This window comes from Lycium barbarum, chromosome 12 (genome assembly GCF_019175385.1).
Source record: "Lycium barbarum isolate Lr01 chromosome 12, ASM1917538v2, whole genome shotgun sequence".
NCBI classification, from domain to species: Eukaryota; Viridiplantae; Streptophyta; class Magnoliopsida; order Solanales; family Solanaceae; genus Lycium; species Lycium barbarum.
The window spans coordinates 89,390,714-89,411,918 of NC_083348.1; the positions used below are offsets into that span (position 1 = coordinate 89,390,714).

A 21,205-nucleotide genomic window follows, 5' to 3' on the forward strand; every position below is an offset into this window, starting at 1 on the left:
TCAACTACTCCAACTTCCATTGGATCTCCAGCCAAGTTTGCTTCGCTTCTTTTTTGTTGTGGCACTCGCTCCTGGCTTTTCGCTCTTGCTTTAGCTCGAACAAGTGGATAGATATATCAATGGACTTCTAAATTAACATTAATGAGATGGAATATGTTACTAAATTCCTTGGACGTATGTAAACTCACGATGATCAGTTTATCACATTTAGAATAGTACCCACGTTAACATTACCGTGGAAAATTGATAAGGAAAAGACAAGTCAAGGTGACTCCTATGACGAGGTTAGAGGTTGTATAATTTATCATGAAAAGTATACTTCTATTCAATGTAAAGGATATGCTGTAATGAGCACAAAATCGCGGTATACGAATTTTACTCTAGCTACTCAAAGATAGTATATGAAATATCAACTTTACGAGGATTAGGAAAACTATAAACTACTTTTTTTTTACTTCATTACTATTCTGTGATTTATGACAAGAAATTGATAATAATGATCAAAGTCCAATTGAAAAAGAGAGTTGAATCTAGAATTCACCAATGATTAACTTATGACTTCTAGCATATACTGCATTTTACAAAATTCCGTTTACACTTGTACAAGAAATTTCTTGTACCATGTAGTGTTAGATGACTCTCGTACTAAAAGCTTTCTCAGCAATTAAGAAGAGGAAAAGAGAAAAGAGCAAAAAATTGCAATGATATTCTATAAGTTCTGATTCTCTATAATGAAAAACAATCTTTTATAATAGACCAATACACATAATATAATACAAAAAGTTGCACTGGCCATGTATGTCACTTGATCTATTCTAATCCTACCTTTTTAAGTGTGGCGTGAAGTAACGGCACTATCACTTCATGAAGAATCAAACTTTCTTATTGTGATTTTTCAAAACAATTTTACAGTTCCAAATATACAAAAACAAATTCAAAAAATTAAGAAATCCATATTCTAATTCACACGAAAGGTTGAACGAGGGGTTGTTCTTATTGTACCTCATTAGTGTCGAGACAACACGAAAAAACTAATAAATAAGTGATTTGTAAAGCTTGAATTAATTATTTTTGATGAAGTAGCTTGAATTAATTATTAAAAGAATGTTAACTATATACTACCAAAAACTTCAAAAACGCCATTGGAGGCGATTTAAGGTGGTCCCCACATAATAAAAACGTCGTTTTCTATTAATTTTCGTCGGGAAAGTTTAGATTCTTGGTATATTCAAGTCAAGGAGCAAGATTCTAAGCTCGAATTGTGGGAAAAAGCGGCGTACAACTCGATTAACACAACTCTACAAAAAATCTTCGATTAAGGTTTTCAACTATGAACTTTTGTTATTAATTTGTTATATACATTATATTGTACGCATGTTTAACATTTAATCATCGTTAGTTTCCAAAAAAAAAGTCTTTTTTTTTTTGGGTTTGATCGGCTGGGCAGTGGCTTTTGCCACTGTTCCCTTTTTTTTTTTGGTTAAATTCATTAATTGTTAAATGTATATGAATTGTTAATTTGTTAAATGTTTATGAATTGTTAAGTTGTTATATGCTTATGAGTTGTTAATTTGTTAATTGTTTATGAATTGTTAATTATTTATGAATTGTTAATTGTTAATGAATTATTATTTTGTTAATTGATTATTTGTTAAATATTGATTATGAATTAATTAGTTGTTAAATATTGGTTATGAATTGAAAGAAGTTGATTGTTAATGAATTATTATTTTGTTAACATTTTGTTTGGATGATTGTTATGTATTGTTTCATAATGTATCGTATCGTGTTGTATTGTATAGGACCAAATCTGTCGTTACATAAAATAGGACCTTTCGTCTTTACATAACGTAGGATTTAACGACACGATGCAATAAAATTAAAGTAACAATCAAAGCAAACATTGTATTTAAACTAACAACAAAATATAATACAATAGTTAACAACCATCCAAACAAGTTGTAAATGATTATGAATTGTTAAATCTATATTATTTTTAAAGCATGAATATATATATGTTAAATAAAAAAAGATTATCTAAAAAAGAATAGTTAAAGTTCTTCTTTTCATAAATACATAAGTTAATGATAAAAATGTAAAGTTTGTAGGAAAATATGTGGTCTACGAATATACTCTTTTAGTCTAATTTTATCATAGTTGTGTTGGCTATTTGGTCAACTAAAAATATATCACATATCCAAAATAGAGTTCTAAACAAATATTACTGCTGAATTTCGATTCCCAAACTAATTAACGTATAAGTCTTTGCGATCACATAATTCAAAACTAATTAACTTAAAAGTCTTTGCCATCACATATGTGTCCTTACTATCACATATCAAATTTACTGCACATTTAATATGACGAAAGTTATGTTGAAAATAATTATTTCCTTTCAATATTTGGTTGGAGAGTGAAAATAATTTTTGGAAAAGACTCTCTAATAAAGATTTATACATTCAAAATAAATATTGTATTCAAGATAATAAGTAGATATTTTTTTCCAAGTTGCTTATCAATAGAATATAAATAATATTATAAAAATCGACAATAAATATTCGTGCAACGCACGTACATAGAAACTACATACCCCCAAAATATAGTAATCTCCTATTATGTTAATTATGCCATTGTTATTTTATTTATTTGTGAAATCGTTCATCCCATGTTAATTATTCACAAGATATAATACAACATAATTCACATATTCCCTACAAATTATTAATTAGTTAATATAATTTATCTTTCATTTCAAGAATAATGACTAATTTAGTTTGTACAGACCAGATTCTTTCATGGATCCGAATGTTCCCACTGGGCTCGATGATCACCCGGGGCCCGCTGTTCACCCGAGGCCCGCTGATAGATCAGTATTGTCTTTGCAAGGAAATCATAGGTCAGAGTTATTATGGGCTGGTACTATAGGGATATTGACTAGGCTCCATCCCCGTAGGCTGCAGAGAGCGTGGACTCTTTTACGCGAGCGCCCTCCGCACCCTCACGTCTTAGAGATATTGTTTCGGGGCGGCATCTATCGTTGCGTGTCCGTTGGTCGGGTACAGCATGATTGGGCGCTCATTACGGCCATGATTGAGCGGTGGAGGCCGGAGATACATACCTTCCATCTTCACACTGGTGAGGCCACGATTACACTTCAGGTTGTGGAGGTCCTCTTTGAATTGCGGGTAGATGGAGAGCCATTATACACTCGGTACGAGCCTCCTCCAGGTAGTACATGGGTGACAGAGTTGACTAGGCTCACCCACTTCGTGCTTGATGCCGAGGGCCAGATGTCGGGACAGAGTCGGGTTCAGATTAGTGCACTCTGCACTTTTGAAGGCTCTGCCTCCTGTTGAGGACGGCACCCAGCAAGACGTTGTTGATCGTCATGCCCATTTGTACCTGCTTATTATATTTGGGGGCATCTTGTTCCCGAACTCACCAGGTGCCTTTGTTAGTTTACGATATTTGGTTTTCTTGGAACATCTGGACCGCTTAGGAGACTATAGCTGGGGCGGTGTTGTTTTGGCATATCTTTACATATGCCTATGCTGAGCGTCTATTGGTGTTGTCAGTGATGTGTGTTGATTTTTTGACCAGGATGTGGATACGCACCACAGTATTCTTCCATTCCGGGACCAGCTTGATCACATGACAGACAATGCGGTAAAACTATTTAACTTTACATTATTAATTTAATTAAACGTCTTTTCTACTTGGTGATCACTGATTGGTATTTATATGGATGTCGTACGCTACTATATTAGATGGTTTGCCGACCTTTTGCAGGGCAGGTCAGGGGGTTTGGAGGTCACGGTGTCCATTGATACACCTGGACATCGTAGAGGACCACATGCCCAAGCGTGTCTTATGACAGTTTGGGCATACACAGAGTATACCCCCCTAACGTCCGTCATGAGCTCCGACACTACCAGCAGGACGATCGGGCTGCCGTTGATGATGATTTTCTGGCTTTCATGACTGTCCAGCTCCACCGTTGGGAGAACAGGTAGGACACTTTAGCGGTGGTCGACCATTTGACTCCCATTAAGGATTACATGCGCTGGTATCACCAGATCACACGCCGATTGATCGGCAACCCAGCTTTGCGTCCCGCTAGGGATGTAGGATACTCAGCACTCGCGGGGTAGTACAAGGCATTGGTAAGTTTATCGTATTTAGATTTATTTAATTACACAAATAACTTTTTTTTTTACTGTTGAACACAAATGCAGCTGGTGGTCGTACAGCGATTACGCATGGTATCCGGCAGGTAGGAGAGATTAGGCGCATGCAGGAGCCTGTTCCAAAGGCCGAGTATCAGCCAGCGCTAGGAGGAGGACCGAGTACTCCCAGAGGAGGAGGTTGTGCTGCTAGAGGACACCGTGCGCGTAGAGGACGCGGTGCTGCTGCTAGCGGATCTGGTGGTGGAGGACACCATCTGGTAGATGAGGCAGATGAGGTCGATCCCATTCCAGAGGACGTTCCCGTTCTAGTACATCCGCAGCCGTTCCAGGCCAGTGGCAGCTCACTTGGAGACTCGCCTACATTTACGCCGGTGCTCCTACTTGCTGAGATACCTGGGTCTTCATCATAGCGAGCCAGAATGCATACATGGAGGTAGGGGTGTACATGGACCGGGTTGGTTCGGATTTTTTAAACACCAAACCAAACCAATTGCGTCGGGTTTTTAAATTTATACACCAAACCAAACCAATAAAATTCGGGTTTTTCAACCTCGGGTTTTCTCGGGTTTTTCGGATTTTTTTTCGGAATAGTCTTGATACAAAACATATAACTTTTACTTCAAATATTTCTTTAGTCCTAGTAAGATACAATTATATAATTAAAGTGTTTCATAAGAAAATAACACAAAATGTGAGAAGAGTGATGACATTGTATTAAAATATTCAACAAAAGATAATAAAATGGGTTAAAATAAATACTGCTAATTAATAAGCCATAAAGAAAATGACCATGATCTAAAAATACTAAGTCATGCTAAAATAAATACGGCTAATAAATATTAATTACATGACAAGAAAAAAAAAACTTAAGTTATGTATTTTCACTCGGTAAACCAATTATGCAAAACTAAAGAATAGATATCCAATATTATTGTCATTCCTAGTGGTAAATTGAATTTCTTTTGTTAGTATTAGTGTTGAGTTGGTTTTGGTTAGGACTTTATATGAGTTACTAACATCCATAGGATATAAAACTTATTGACATTCAAAATTCTAAGTTCAAGCTTGAATAATATGATAATAGATTAAAAACTACCGAAATTTTTTAAGAAATATTTATAAATTACATTACAAATAAATATTTTTTTGTATAAAATATTTTTAAAATTAAATACATGTAATGTCGGGTTGGTTTGGTTCGGTTTGACTTTTTTTAGCTAAAACCAAACCAAACCAATTATGGTCGGGTTTTTTTTTTCAACACCAAACCAAGTCAAACCAAACCACTAGTCGGGTTTTTTTCTCGGTTTATCGGTTTGGTGCGGTTTATCGGTTTACTTTGTACACCCCTACATGGAGGCGCGTGATAACGTCGATTGGGTGGCGTTATGCGCTTCATTAGCTGATGAGCGGCTTGTGAGGAATTTAGAAGGAGCCAGGATTCTTGACTTCGATGAGTTTTTTATCCCGGTTAGTATTTAATACTTATTTGTTCATTTAAATTACTTATTTTAAATATATATATATATATATATTACTCATTATTTAGTAATATTTTATATTTTAGGATTCGGCGCCAGTGGGTCCAGCAGAGCCACCCACTCAGGCGTTTTCTCATGGGCCTAACGAGCCAACAGTATCTTCCCATGTGACTGTCGAGCCACTGGTAAGCTTTTTATTAAAATTAGTTTTATTCAATATAAGGTCAATATTTAAAATACATATTTGATTATTTAAAGTACTTATTTTAAATATGTATGTTACTTATTATTTAGTTTTTTTCATATTTTAAGATTCGACGCCAGTGAGTCCACAGGAGCAGCCCATTCAAGAGCTTTCTCATCAGCCTGCTGAGGCAGAGATATCTTCTCATGAGACTACCGAGGTGTAGGTAAGATTTTTACTTAAAATCAATTTTATTCAATATAAGGTAAATGTTTAAACTTAGACATAATTTTTATAACCTCTATTTGGACTTCGAACAGCATCTCGTTCAGGAAACTACCTCATATTCACTACCAGACCCATCTCAGGAGCCTACTCAGGCCCCTGTTGATACATAGGTTTGATTATTCAACAAACGTTAATGTATTCAATATAAATAAGAAATAGTACTAATTATTATATACTTTTCAGGTTCATCCTTTGGCACCTGCGGTGGCGACTCCCGACGAGGAAGAGGTCGAGTTTCCAGACCCAGGTCAGCATGAGGTTCTGCCCTTGCTAGCGGGACCAGATCCCAAGAAGAAGCACATTCTAGTCAAGGGCGCACGGGCCAGGGGAAGAGGAGATGATCATGACTTGGAGCGCCCGGTTATTAAGAGGAAAAAGGGTGATGGAGACGATGGCGAGGGCGGTGGGGATGGTATGAGCCTTAGGCCTAAGGATAGTCTCAGGCATAACACATGTGGGACCCATCCACGATAGTGTATATACATTAGTCTTGTATAGTTTATCGTAAATATTATATATTTTTTGCATATTTATTTGTATTTATAAATATTATCTTAGTATTTATTATTTATTATAGTTTCGCATCCTAAATTGATAATAAAATAAAATAAAAAACGTGACACATTCGCAATAAAGTTAAACATTAATTTAAAAATAACACGAAACCCTAAAGATAAATAACGTAAAGCTAATGACTACAAGTCTTCAAACAAAAAAGGACTTCGAGCACTTTTTAACCATTAAAACGACAATCCAAACTTTTGCGTATCCTTGAAGTATTGAGCCTACCTTATTAATCGTACAAATATAAGTAGGGTTCTATATAAAATATTGAAGTTCCAGAGTCTCAAAGCATGATTAATATATGGCTAAACTACATAAAAAAGTGTGAAAATGTAATAAGAGGCTGTTTTGGGAAAATGGTGGACTCCTAGAGAGAATTTGGTTTAGCGCAGTATTTTACTGCGCTAAAGGTACTTATGTCACGTTTTTTTTTTTTAGGGTCATTTTTGTTCCGGACTCGTCATTAAAGGGTGTGTGTATAATGGATTCTTTAACATCATTCATTTTAAACTTTTTTTTGCGCGGATTGTCCTTCATTTGGGGTGGTCTTTAATTTTTGCATTTCGCCTAATACCCCGAGATTGTGGGTTCGAACCCCAACTCAGTTAAAAAAAAAAAACTCGCAAGATAGAATTTCACAAGGCCATTTCTGCCTTAAGGTAGAATTTGCATGGGCAGAATTCTGTCCATGTGCAAATTATGCCTTTAAGAACCTTAAGGCAGAATTTGCAAAATTTCAGAAGGGCAAATTCTGCCTTAAGGCAGAATTTCAGGAGGGCAAAAGTTAAAGACCACCATTTTGAGGGCCAAAAATTAAAGACCGCCCCAGCGAAGGCCAATCCTGCAAATTGTCCCATTTTAAACACACGAAAATTGGATGGGTTGACCTTGGTACTCAGAATTATGCTTTTATTTTTGGGAGAGAGGAGGCCTGATATAATCCCTTTCCCCCCAATTCCTCAACATATAATTAACACCTTTTGTGACTGCTTATTTTGGCCCTAAGTTTTAACCATGGACAACCTATATTATACTGGAAGGGCCCCCTATGTAGTGTGCGTTATGTTTTTGTCACAAGAATGGCTAAGATTATTTACTTTGCGACGATTCTGGATGAAGTAAATTAAATCCTTTGTATTTAAAACTGAGAATAGAGTGGAACTACAAATAAAGACGCTCTTCCAACCATATCATGTCTACTCTTCAATGTAGTTCAACTGCCCTATTGATAGAGTCGTTGCATTTCAAATTTCATTCAAAGCTGGAGTCGTTGCAATTCAAATTAACTATATCATATTTAATGCTTGTAACGCTTGTGATAACTTGTTCCATTTGCGGATAGTGTAAACAATTCTCACACATTTAGGTAATTTGATCGACTCCAACATTATAGTATATATGTTACTAAATCTCTCTTCCAGATAACCATCCCATGTTTAGTCGACTTTTCTTATTCCAGATAAAATTTTACAAGCATGAGAAGTTATTGGGACGAACTCTTTGCGTAACTTAATTATCCCTGTGTAAAAGAAAAAGATACAAAAGAAGATATGATAGAATCATGAGAATGCACCATAAAGCTAAAACAACAATGACAGCAAGTAAAAACAATTACTAGTACCATCTGGTCTTGGTTTGAGATGCAGAGAAAAGAGACCCATAGAAAAACCTTTTCTGTGAATAGTTTGACATAAAATTGATGTAAAAAATGATTGAATACATCAAGTCTGAGGTATTGGTAAAAAAATCAACCTCTATCTATAGTACTATATCTAGTTTTCATCTATTTTTGACTTCTTAAATCATAATTTGCCCCTTCATGTGGTAGTTGCTAATTATTGGGGGGAAAAAAATTACACAAGTCAAAATGTCTTTGCTTTGTCGGAAAAAAACCGAAAAAAGAATGTCTTTGCTTTGAGCAACAAGTATAATATCTACAACCCCACAATAGCCCTTCTAACATGGCCTTGTGTCACATTGCAAAATATTTGCAGGCAGTACTTCCACACCATAGTACGTCCTCTTATAAGAAACTCAGCTTTTATCACGCAACATGATTGATTGACATTCAGACTGAGCTTCCACATTTTTTCTCCTTCTTAGCTAATGATGTACTTAATTCTAAAGTCAAAGCAGTTCATGAAATTTTTTATTATTTCCATTCAATGAATTATGATCTTTTCTGTACTTCTAAGTAAGGTCGGATTGAGAAAACTCAGTCGAATAACAACTATTTTGAGAATTGAGAAGCCAAGAACAAGAGTTTAGGAGATTCAAAGTTAGATTCTCCTTAATATCTACAAACTATATTAGAAATTAGGAAGTAATTGAACAAAAAAAACAGAGCAGTTGATCACATTCGAAGTTAAAAAGAATTACTACTAGTAAGACAATCACTTAGTTCTCCTAGTAGACTTAGATTTCTTCATTTTCCTATTCTTCTCATCAAAACTACTCCAACTATAACCAATAGGTATTGCAAATGGATCTGCTTGTTGTCCACCATTGCAGCTCTGCTGTGGCTGCTTACTCGTGGACCTGCTATTGCTCCTCGACAGCCACGACGATGACGATGAAGACGACGATGATGGAAGTGAATGGTAATTGCTGCCTGAAGTATCATCCTCACTACCACCATGAAGAAGGTGCCTTGGACTTGAAAATGGAGTGTAGAACTGTTCAATTGGTTGCAACTCCACAAACTTTGTGAATGTGATTACTACCCTCACTGTAGGGACCACGGGTATTGCCAACTATCATCACCCAAAACAAAATAATTGCCGTTAGATCATTCAAAAAGTTGAATCACAGACATATACGCATTCAAATCAAAGTTAAGAAACAGATTGGTCCCGCATAGATTTAAGCGGGGTCCCTCGTGGAACGGCTTTACCCAACAACTTGTGGCAGAAGCAAGTTGATGGAATAGTGGAGGCACTCATACTCTCTGTACGTGTAATTAAAATATTTATTTATATATAAAAAAAAAGGTGCACTCTATTGGGTAGTGAAAGAAAATTTCCTTTTTTATATCATGCTTTATCTATTTTGGACGTCTCAAACATTGATGGGTGATGCACCTATACGATAGTGAATATTTCATACCCAAGATACCTTCAATTTCAAAGTTCAAATTGATCTACATATGTAGTTAAAAGCTTCCTAGATATAAAATTTCACTTACTATTGAGAAGCATAGTAATGTGAAATAACTTAAATGAACTTACTTATTTTTGTCCTAAGCTACTTATAAATTAATATTACAATTAATCATATTAAGTGATAAAATTTACTTCAAAGATACCTGCCAAATGACTCCCTGAATTTTAAAAAGAATAAGTGTGACTAATTAGAAAAACTTACAGACACTTGATCTTATAACAAACTAAATAACTTAAATTTAAGAATTACAAACTAAAGTAAGAATATATATAACACTCAACTCTGTAACACTGATCCTATCAGTTTTAATTTAGTATAAATATATATGGTAAACCGTTTTTTTGAACAGATGTGTGGAGCTAGTTATAATATTGGCACCAAATCAAAATTTGTGTGGCCAAACCCTAGGATTAAATCTTGAACCCAAATGTGACCCAACAAAATACACCTAGGTAAATTGTAATTAAAGTAGGCCCCAGGAAGGTTCTTTGCGTTAAACACTAGGAAAAGTGTCACAGGAGCTGAAGCAAAACAGACCACAGCTAACGTCTTTAGCTTGTGCCATGAAAAGAAGAAATAAAGAGCGAAAAAACAGTAAACAAAATATCAAACCTTTCATCAGAAGAAATGACTAATGAAAATCCCGTGGGAGCAAAAAGAATTTAAACTAAAATACCAATTTTACCCCTTACCTTTACTGGAAATGTCCCTGGAGGAAACTTGGTAGTTAACAGCTCTCTCATTCGTCTAACGGCTTTAACTTTGTTAGCTAATATATCAAGTAACGGCAACAACTCCTCCGTCTTTAACGGAAACTGTTCCGTTAACCAAACAGACGGTTTCAAACTCTTCACGTACTCTTTCTCCTTCGTATTCGGTAACGGCGCAACCGGTATCGCCGCTGCCGCCGTTCTCCGCCGTGGCTCCGGTATAATATCAACACTTTTCCGAGAAACTGTAACGAACTCTCTTTCCTCTCTAATGAAACTGCTATGACGTCTTTGTCTGTCACATACGCTAAATCGTGGATTCTCTGCGACAAGGAATCCGTCATCGGAATCTTCTTCTAGTTCTAAATCTAATGGAAGAACTTGTTCACTTTCAGCTCCGGTGATTTTCCGTGATCGGAAGCTGAAAACAACGTTATTCACATCATAAACCCTAGCTTTCCATTCATTAACATTCTCCGTTTTGTCTTGACCTCTCCAATTTGTACGACTAACTAGTGTTGATTTTGTTACGTCCATTCCAGGTCGATAAACACTTGTTTGATTACAGAAACTCGATATATCAGAATCGCTTAAACGAGAACCAGCATTCTCAAAAGCATCATACATTTTACGTTCATCGTGATTCAAAACAAGCAATGAACCAGCTGGAATATCGAAATTGAAGTCACCGTCACCGAGAAAGAGAAAACTCTGATTAGCTCGTTGAACTTTCAATCCATCATAACCAGCTAATGATGTATCGGCTCTTAGATTACCGTCACGTTTCCAGATCTTATAGGTATCAGAAGGTGCAATTTTACCAACAAATGGAACAATAGAACTCTCAAAATGGAAACTAATTTCCATGTAGAAATCACGCATTCTACGAAGAACAGCAACAAGACGAGGTAAACGACGACGCCATTTAGACCAAGCACCTAAATGATGATGTTGTACTAAAACCGAAACAACATCAGAACATCGCCGCATAATTGCTTCCTGTAAAGCATTCCAACCATTAGCATTCTGTAACGAAATATCAGCACCGGCAACGGCGAGCGTACGAGCAGCGTACACGTCATTCAAACGGACGGCCAGATGTAACGGAGTTTCACGGTTAGGGTTATCACGTCGGTCAAGGACGGTTGAGATTTGATCAGCGAATTTTTCCTGTGAAAGTGAGTCGGACTCGGTGTGTATCTGAGTTGGATTAGCGAGTTTAGGAAGAGAAGAGACGAGTTTGGTTAGAGTAGAGTGATCGCCTAAAACGACGGCGTAATGTACAGGGCTATGTTTGTAATCTACTGGTTTTATAGTTGATGACGTCATCGCCGGCGATGTTGTCGACATTATTATGTGAAATTGAGAATTGGGAAGCAGATATTTGTTAAGTAGAGGAAAGAATGGAGTGTAATTGTGGAATGGAATGTTATTGAAGAACGAGAAAGGTAAAGGGTAAAGTGGTCCTTTTGTGTATGGTGCTTCATCATGCCTTCATTACATTTGTACACAGGAAGTGGGGGAGTAAAGAGGACTCTGATACTGTGTTGTGATCTGTGACAAAATTTTCAAAATTCGAAGAAACTAAGTTTTTCGAATAAAAATACATAATTTTTCATTTTAATTAAATCTGTCTGGACTTTTGGAGACTGCTTAAAAAGGAACAGTCAAGTGATTTAAAGTATGCAAATGCTAATATTAAATTAAAATTATTATAAAAAGAAAGAGCTGGATGAGATACTTCTTTCTCTGCGAGGGCAAAAAAGGCAATCTAGTATATAAAGCATCTCACATTAATAGGACTGCACCTCAAAGGGTGTGATGTAGAGATCCGACGATCGACTATTTTTCCAGTTACAAAGAACTACCTATTATATTGTTATTTTAGAATTATCGAGGAAGCAAATTAAGGTGAATTGTGAAAAATATGAAGAAAGAGATATAAAACTATGAAAATTTACATGTTAACGGAAAAAGGCCAAAAATACTCCTAACGTATTGAAAATGACTCACAAATACACTCAATTAATGTTTTGATTTAAAAGCTCTCAATGTTTGTTTTGGGTTCAAATGTACTCCTAAAACTAAAAATCCTGAACCTTTTGGGCGTGTTCTAAAAAATGCTACTATTGTACATTTCTAATCTATAAGTTTCTTGCACATTGAAGCTGTCTTTTGTTTGTGGAATTGTCGATAAACTCTTATTAATAGTTGCATGAGTGAATTTTCTTAAATACTGTATTAATTTTTTTGGACACGCCTCAAATTGTTAACTGCTTAACTGATTCAAACATTATCTACTCAAGTTTTTGTTATATAGTACTTCTTAGTTCTTACTACTTGATCTTCACCCAGTGGATCGCCATGGTCTACTGTTAGTATATGATTATCTTTATTTCCTTAGAAAAATGATTGCAAACATTAGTTGCCAGTTGCCGTTAAGATTGAAAATTAAAAATACTATTCCAACAATTCAGAAAAAATTAAGCAAATAATCATGCAAGCTAGTCTGCTTTCTTGAGCAACTGGCATGTCGACTTCAGTCTTCATTAGTGTATTATAAAATGAGAGAGAAGAAATGGTCATCGTCCAATAAATTAAAATTGGAACAACAATAGATGAAATCCGATTTAAGCTAGTTGGTCGGTTAGTTTCGGGGTATATTTGATCCTAAAACAAATGTTGAGATAATTTTTAGATCAAAAGATTAACTGAGGATATTTGTCAGTCATTTTACTTAGGTTCCAAATTCCGTATTATTAATAGTAATTAATTTGCCTAATTACATGTTTTTTCAAATTAAAAGGTGTATTCTACTACACCTTGTTCTTTGCAGGGTGAGGGTAGGGCAATTTATTCTACCCATAAAAATGGAGTACGCCTAGTACTGTTTTGGCCAATGGGCACGACTTTTATGGATGCTTTATCTGCATTATACGGGGTAGGATCAGAATATTTTATTCTTTGTTTTGTGAAGCTTTTTCAGTTTATCTGCGGTTTCTGTGTCCTTTCACTCCACTTTCCCCTTTTTGTTTCACCTTATTTTGGTAATCTTTAGTTCTTACTGTTGTTATTTTCTAAAACAATTGAGTACTATACATTTTGTTTTCTCACAAAATTTAGGAGAACTGATCTTAGTATAATTCCGACTTTGTTTCGATAACGATAAGAAAAACTGAGACATATCTTTTAAGTCAATTATATTTTTCACTTAAGAAGTTATAATGTGCATAACTTGGGAAAGAAAATTGTGGTTTATTTTTCTTCTTAGCTATAGGCCTATAGCTAAAATGGATTGAACTCTGTTGTTTAACGTTTCAATAACTCACGATTCCCTCTTTCCTTGGCACGTATTCAGTATCAAAAATTCAATATTTAAAGCAAGTAGGTATGTAAACTAATGACTTTCAAAATTTAACTGGCTTGTAAGTTGTAATTGGGGAAACTTCAAAACTTCAAGTACAACTCACCACATAGGTAAGATAATTCAGATTTTCCTGGCCGAGGCGTTTTCCGTATTTAAGTTTTATAGGTTCAATATTTATGGTTTTTCTCATTGAATGAGGGTATTTTTAAGATTATGAATTGATATATATTTGTTATAATTTTAATGAATTTTTACACATAATTTAAATTATGTGTTAAAAGCACTGGGTTCATATGAACGTAGTAACTAAAAGTTGTATCTCTCCTTGTATATAGCTTAGGTTTTAGAACCCATTCTTTTAACTTATAACTAACTCACAATATCATCAGAGCGGTTCAACTAGTTATGTGGCCTAAAGCTAGATATTAATAAGAGGCCTAAAATGTATCTAACAAATTTATTATTTTTGTAACATAAAGCTATTTTGCCAACTTGCACATCACATTGATCATCATTGATTACCTAAGCTTCCATCAATGGATGTATTTGCTAACTCTGCTCATCCAGATTTAATAATATTTTAAAGGGAAAAGGATCAAAAATATTCTTCCACTTTGGAAAAAGAGCTAAAAATATCCTCCGAACTTATTTTGGGTCAAAAATATCCTTCTCATCCTTAAAGTTTTCAAATATATCTCTGTCTTGACGGAAATTATCCCCCCAAATAACCCGAAATCCTTTTTTAAACTCACTCCATTATTTAAACTCGACCCAACTAAATAATAACCCATAAGATCCCCTTGTTCCCCCGATACATAGGTATGAAGTTTGATGGAATTGGGGGAATAAGGGGATCTTATCGGTTATTATTTAGTTAGGTCGGGTTTAAATGATGGACCGAGTTTAAAAAATGATTTCGGGTTATTTTGGGGGATAATTTCCGTCAAGACAGGGGTATATTTGAAAACGTTAAGGATGGGAGGGGTATTTTTGACCCAAAATAGGTTTGAAGGATATTTTTAGCCCTTTTTCTAAAGTAAAGGGGTATTTTTGACCCTTTTCCCTTTAAAATATTATTAAATATGGATGAGCAGAGTAAGCAAATACATCCATTGATGGAAGCTTAGGTAGTCAATGATGATCAATGTGATGTGCAAGTTGGGGCCTAAAGCGGTGCCTTTGGCCGCTTAACCCTTTGGCCGGCCTTGAACATCATCTAGTGGCGGAGCTACAATACTAAGCATGGTTTTGTAAATACTCAGTAACTTTTGCTGAGACCGCTTTTTGTTATTAGGAAATCAATTATATATGTATATGTATTTAACTGCAAACTTAATAACTAATACGAGCTATGGGGGGTTGAAAAGCTAGTTCATTTTGCAAGTTCCTTGTGTTTTGCAGTTGAGGTGGAGGGGTTCAAATCCATCAGTGGCATATTAACCCCTCCCCTTCCCATGATGTAATTTTTTTTTTCTACAAGAAATAAGATATGGGATTTGCGACAAATTCACAACTCGTAAACTTCAAATTTTTACTTTTCCGCGCAACATCTAAATTCCTGAATCCACGACTATCCTCAATTTAAAGAACTAGTAATATTTAAAAAAACATCGAGATTTGCAGAAATGGATTACCCTTAATTTCTCTTTCACCAAATACCTTCAATCTATGAGCTAGCAAAATAATCAAAAGATGGTTGCATAGTGAACTCAATAAAGAAGTTTGAAAAGGAACACAATTGAGGAATGGTCGGTTGGCCAATTCATCAAGTGGGGTTTGTTGTGTCTATAAAAAGAGGGAAGCAGACTAGTCCATGAGCATAAAATTAAAAATTAGTAAATGGCAAAGACAAAGGGAGGTGTCTGGGTCAAGCAGGACCAAAATCTTAACTGGATTTCCAAATCACAAGACAATTATACCAAATTTCCTTTCCTATGGATCCTAAAGCAGTTAACTTTGATTTCTGTGCAAATCCCATGAATTTGTGTGCAATTCCATTTTTACAACTAAGATTTCTTTTTTGACTACAATATAGCCTCTTCCTTTTTTAAAGAATTCGACCATGGTGTCCGTGTTACTTTAATTTTACCGTTAAGATGGAATCAAAAAAGTGAATTCACAAAAGAATCATGCATTAACGCAAATCAGTTTAGATGGAGCTACTTATGCAGGAAACGTAAACACTGTGAATATATACACACTATGAGCATAGTTTAACAAATTATAGCATGCTATTCACTCAATTTTCAAGTTATCGATCACACAGTGTTTGTTGTATATAGTTACATTGCATAAAACATAATATGATGGTGTAAAGGTACTATACACTGTTAATCTACGTATCACAAAAGTTATACTAAATCGATACCGATTATGAAAGAAGATGGATGAACTCGACTCTACGGATAACGTCTTAAAATTTTGAAATGCAACTTTACTTAAACCTGTTTACTGGACCCCTTTGGGGCCCAATTTTGCAAGAGAAAATGGTGTGTGGACCAGCCCTTAGGTGGGCTCGGCCGAGCTGCGCTGGGTCAATTTATTTAGGGAAAAGGACACTGTGTGTCCACTCAGCCAAACTAATTCCACATTTAATCACTGTTTGGGCTTAATCCCACTAGGTGTCCGTTCGGCCCAAAATAATGCCAAGAAATGGCCGGTCGGCCCAAAATAATGTCAAGGCTGGCCAGCCCAACAGCCCAGCGCTTAAAAAAAAAGACTTTTTGTGGCGACTAAGTCGTCACAAAAACGTCGCCACTAAAGGGCTGCTACAGCATATATACATATGTTGAAATTATATATACACTTTATATACAAGAATTATACATTTTATATACATATGCTGAAATTAATCTTACATTTATTATACATAAATTATACATATATGATATTTATTTTTAACATATACAATAGTGATACATATTATATACCACAATTATACGGTTTCTATGATACATTTTTTATACGTATGATACACTTTCTATACAAGACTGATATAGTTTATATACACATGCTGGATTTATATATACACTTTCTATACAAAAATGATACAAGTTTCTATTCTATAATACATCCTATATACACAAATGATACATATTATATACAAAAATGATACATACCTTAGTGATTCATATTTTATACAATTTCTACACATTATACATAGGCACTGTTACATATTTTTATACACAAACGATACATATTATATACAAAAATCGCCTCAGAGTTTTTTGGGATATTTCTCATTAAATATACAAATATTATACATGTTTTGGGATATTTAACCTTTAGTGACGACTTTTTTAATTGCCACTAAAAAGCCTGATTTTTCTGTAGCAGCCCTAAAAGTCGCCACAAAAAGTTATGGGGCTGTTGGACCACCCAGCCTTTAGTGGCGACTTTTTAAATCTTTTGTGGCTACTAAAAGTCGCCACAAAAGGCCTGCTATAGATTTGGCTACCAAATGGAATAGTTTATGGGCTGACTTTGGGTTTGGGAATAGATGGGCCGGCGCATAGGATTATTTATGGCCTAGCGGCCATTTGTGTCTTTTTCCCATTTATTTATGCTTCATTTATTTTTGTATTTGCTCCATTAATAAAATTGGCATTGCTTCATTACATTTAAATTTGCATCAATTTTCGAAAAAATTAAATTGAACAGGAAAATGATTGTTATTCTCGAAATTGGCTCGGTCATCAATTTAGGTCTCGGAAAATTATACGAACATAAAAGAATCATATAAATTAGATAAACAAGCACAAAATTATGGTCAGTTAAAGTTTCAACCATTTACAACTAGCTTTATTTCTATTGTTAGTTTACTTTATGTCTATCTGACATATCATTTAAAATTTTGAATTAGATTCTGCTACTAATATTGTTATGAAAGAAAATTTGGCAACTAATCATGTTGGTGCCTGGTGGGCAAGACCCGGGCTCGCACCTTGGCCGGTCTACCGGGCTCCTTGTTCAACCTCCCCCCCCCCCCCCCCCCCCCCCGGGGCCCTCACTAGGCCCCCCAGCCCAGCCCCATCCTAGGCCTAACCGAACTGTTTTAATTCAGGTTTTTATTGAGCCGAAGGGGGGTGACCTGATCAAAAACATATTTAACTTTATAGTTTGTTTGGATGGGCTTGCTTATAAGCCATAAGTTAGGAATGATAAACTTATAATTGTTGACTGATTTTTATTATTTTGGCTTAAAAATAAATGCTTAAAAGTACTTTTTTCATCTTACCCAAGCACTATAAAAGTGTTTAAAAGCAATTGTGTCTTAAAAGCACCTAATATAAGTCAATCCAAACAGGCTGAGCTAGAAGCTTGCATTCATTGTGGAAGATGCTCACATGTACTAGTTGGGCATCAATTATGAATATAGAACTATTGGTCTTTTATAAAGTAGTAGTTGGGCCACCATATTTGGAAGGCTTAAGTGACTAAAATACCCCCAAACTCGGTACGAATTGCAACTTTAGTTCCCAAACTATTGTTGCGCTTCAAGACACCTCTAACCTTGGTAAAATGAGTCTTAATTCATCCCCGAGCTGCCACATGGCATAGCAAGTGTAGTCACATGCCAATAGGCGCGTGAGAGGTGCCACGTCAGCTTTTTTTTAAAAAAAAAAAAAATCAATTTTGGAAAATTCATTAAAAAGTATATTTTCTTAAAATCAGAAAAAACTATTTTTTTTTTAAAATGTGGAAAACCCATTTTTTTAAAATAAATCTGGACTGGATTTTTTATTAAAAAATCTGGAACTTTTTAAATCTTGAAAAATGAGAAACCCATTATTTTTAAAAAAAATCTGGAAAATTGATTTTTTTTAATTAAAAAACCTGGACTTTTTAAAAATCTGGAAAACTAAAGAAACCCATTTTTCTAAAAAAGAATCTGAAAAATTGAATTTTTGATTAAAAACCTGGAATTTTTTAAAATCTGGGATACAATTTTTTTTTAAGAACAAAAATGGAAAACTGATAATTTTTTTGTAGATTTAAAAAATAATCTAATTTTTGGGGATTATTTTTTTTTAAAAAAATGGGTTTTCCACATTTAAAAAAAAAATCAGTTTTTCCAGTTCTTTTTTAAAGAAGTGTCTTAAAAAAATCATGGAAATCTGAATTTTTTAGGACACTTTTAAAAATATATCAAGTTTTAATTTATTTTTTTACAAAACAAATCCATTTTTTACAGATATTTTAATTAAAACTGTAGTTTTTCAGTTTTTTTTTTAAAAATCAAATTTTCCATATTTAAAATAAATATTTCATTGATCCAGATTTTTTATAAAAAAAAAAATCAGTTTTACATTTTTTTTCCAAAATAATTTATCTATGTGGAGGACACATAGGATGAAAATGCCACGTGGCATTAATATTTTACCTGTCGAGGGCCACATAAGCCTTATTTTACAGCTAGACCTGCGAGTGACTACACTCACTCCGGATCATGAGCTCAGGGGGTGTAATAAAACCCATTTTGTCGAGTTTAGGGGTGTCTTGAAGTCCATCAATAGTTTGGGGACTCAAGTTGCAAAACGTGTCAAGTTCAGGGGTGTTTTAGTCACTTAAGCCTATTTGGAAGCAAGATGCATTTTAATTTGGAATAATTACTTGGCATAGCTACCTCTAAGTGGTAATTATTGATCATAACTACCTTTTAATTTATTTATATTTAGTAACTACAGTGATTTTGTAAATTACCATTTATAACTATACCAAAATACATCAGGCGGCCATGGCTGGAGTGGCTATTGGTGTGGGTCTCTGCCCCTGCCCGCCCAGGTTCGAACCCAGCGAACTGTATTATTTTTCGTCATATGTATTTGGCTCATATTGTATCTCATATGTAATAATCTGAATGAATATGAAGCCAAATACATTCAGATACAAGACAAAAAGCAAAAATATATTTAGATACAAGACAAGAAGCTCAAATACGTATGAGATACAAGACATATGAGCCAAATACATATGAGATACATTCAACTACGTGGCAGCTCGAATACATTTAAATTCAGTCAAATATATGTGACATCTAATATAACTGAACAGTGTAATACATCAAATATAGCAAAAATGCCTAATATAGCTATGAATTGTAATTATGAAAAAAATAATTATTAACGGTTAATTGCTCTTAAAAGGCAGTTTTTATGTAAGTTTCCCTTTTAATTTCACCAAGTTGTGATGATGGGCTCGGCCAACATTATTAGCTCCACAAAAGTTTCTTAGCATCTAAATGCTGGCCTTAGGAAAAGCATTTTTTGTCCTCTTTAATTTGTTTGGCAAAGGTGAAACAAAAGTTAAAAAATCTGATTTCGTACACTCCTTTCAATTTTGGAGATGTTGAAAATTTATTTCTATAGTAATTGATATAACCATGCCCTTTTAAGGACATAGCTTTGATTCATCACCTTTTGACTCCTATCAAAAGTAGTCTTATGAACCGGGGGACAAGGGGTAACCATCCCTTTCCTAGTATTCCCCCCCAAAAAAAAAAAAAATCATTAATACATACAAAGCTTTAGGCACGTAATTTGCTACTTCTATGTAAAAGTTATGGAATTTCAAAGTACCGTTGGAACTGTTGAGAGGGTAAAAAATCTTAAAATGTCATCTTTATAATAGAAGTCGAGTTTATTATGCCTTTTTACCAAAGGTGTATGATCAACTTTGAAATTTTGAACCAATTTTGCTAGGCATCCAATTTATATTTTAGTACTCCGATTCTTATGATGTAAATACCATCTTACAAGTTTTATTTTCTAATGTTTAGTTCTTAGATGTGTTATTGGGATGTTTCCTGGTTGACTTAATAATATGTAAGTCACATTTCGACTCACCTAGTGTACAAGCGTCTGTAGTCCAACGGTTAGGATAATTGCCTTCCAAGCAATAGACCCGGGTTCGACTCCCGGCAGACGCAGTTATCCATTTTTATTGGTTTTACTTTTAGATACTGCAAGTCTGCAATTAGCAGTTTAACTTTTCTATTTTAGTTTTCCCACTCTAAAATGGAGAAAAAGGTCGTTTTCCAATAGTAACTTTTATGTTACCATCTTCAATTGAGGGTGCTTTAAGGCCATTTGTGATTCATAAGCTTATTCTTGCAAATTCAGAAAAAGACAGGTTCGAAACATCTTTATTGTCATTTCTAGCTTATACTCATGAGCTAAGGAATTATACATAGGTGATGGTACAATAATTTACATATTTAGATTTTTTGTATGCAAAGAAACAAAGGAGATAAAATATGGATT

The 21,205-nt window shown here is 34.7% G+C and overlaps 1 protein-coding gene and 1 non-coding gene across 2 annotated transcripts; one reads left to right on the forward strand and one right to left on the reverse strand.

Annotated features, from left to right (window-relative positions):
- Positions 1–8,967: 8,967 nt before the first annotated feature.
- On the reverse strand, positions 8,968–12,065 carry LOC132621574 (uncharacterized). Its single transcript, XM_060335900.1, has 2 exons — positions 10,559–12,065; positions 8,968–9,457 (listed from the first exon to the last, which is right to left on the reverse strand). Exons 1-2 carry the CDS (start codon positions 11,924–11,926, stop codon positions 9,098–9,100), a joined length of 1,728 nt encoding a protein of 575 aa, XP_060191883.1. The 5' UTR covers positions 11,927–12,065; the 3' UTR covers positions 8,968–9,097.
- An 8,734-nt stretch (positions 12,066–20,799) lies between these two features.
- On the forward strand, positions 20,800–20,871 carry TRNAG-UCC (transfer RNA glycine (anticodon UCC)). Its single transcript has one exon. It is a non-coding gene; the product is annotated as a tRNA-Gly (tRNA).
- The last annotated feature ends 334 nt before the right edge of the window (positions 20,872–21,205 follow it).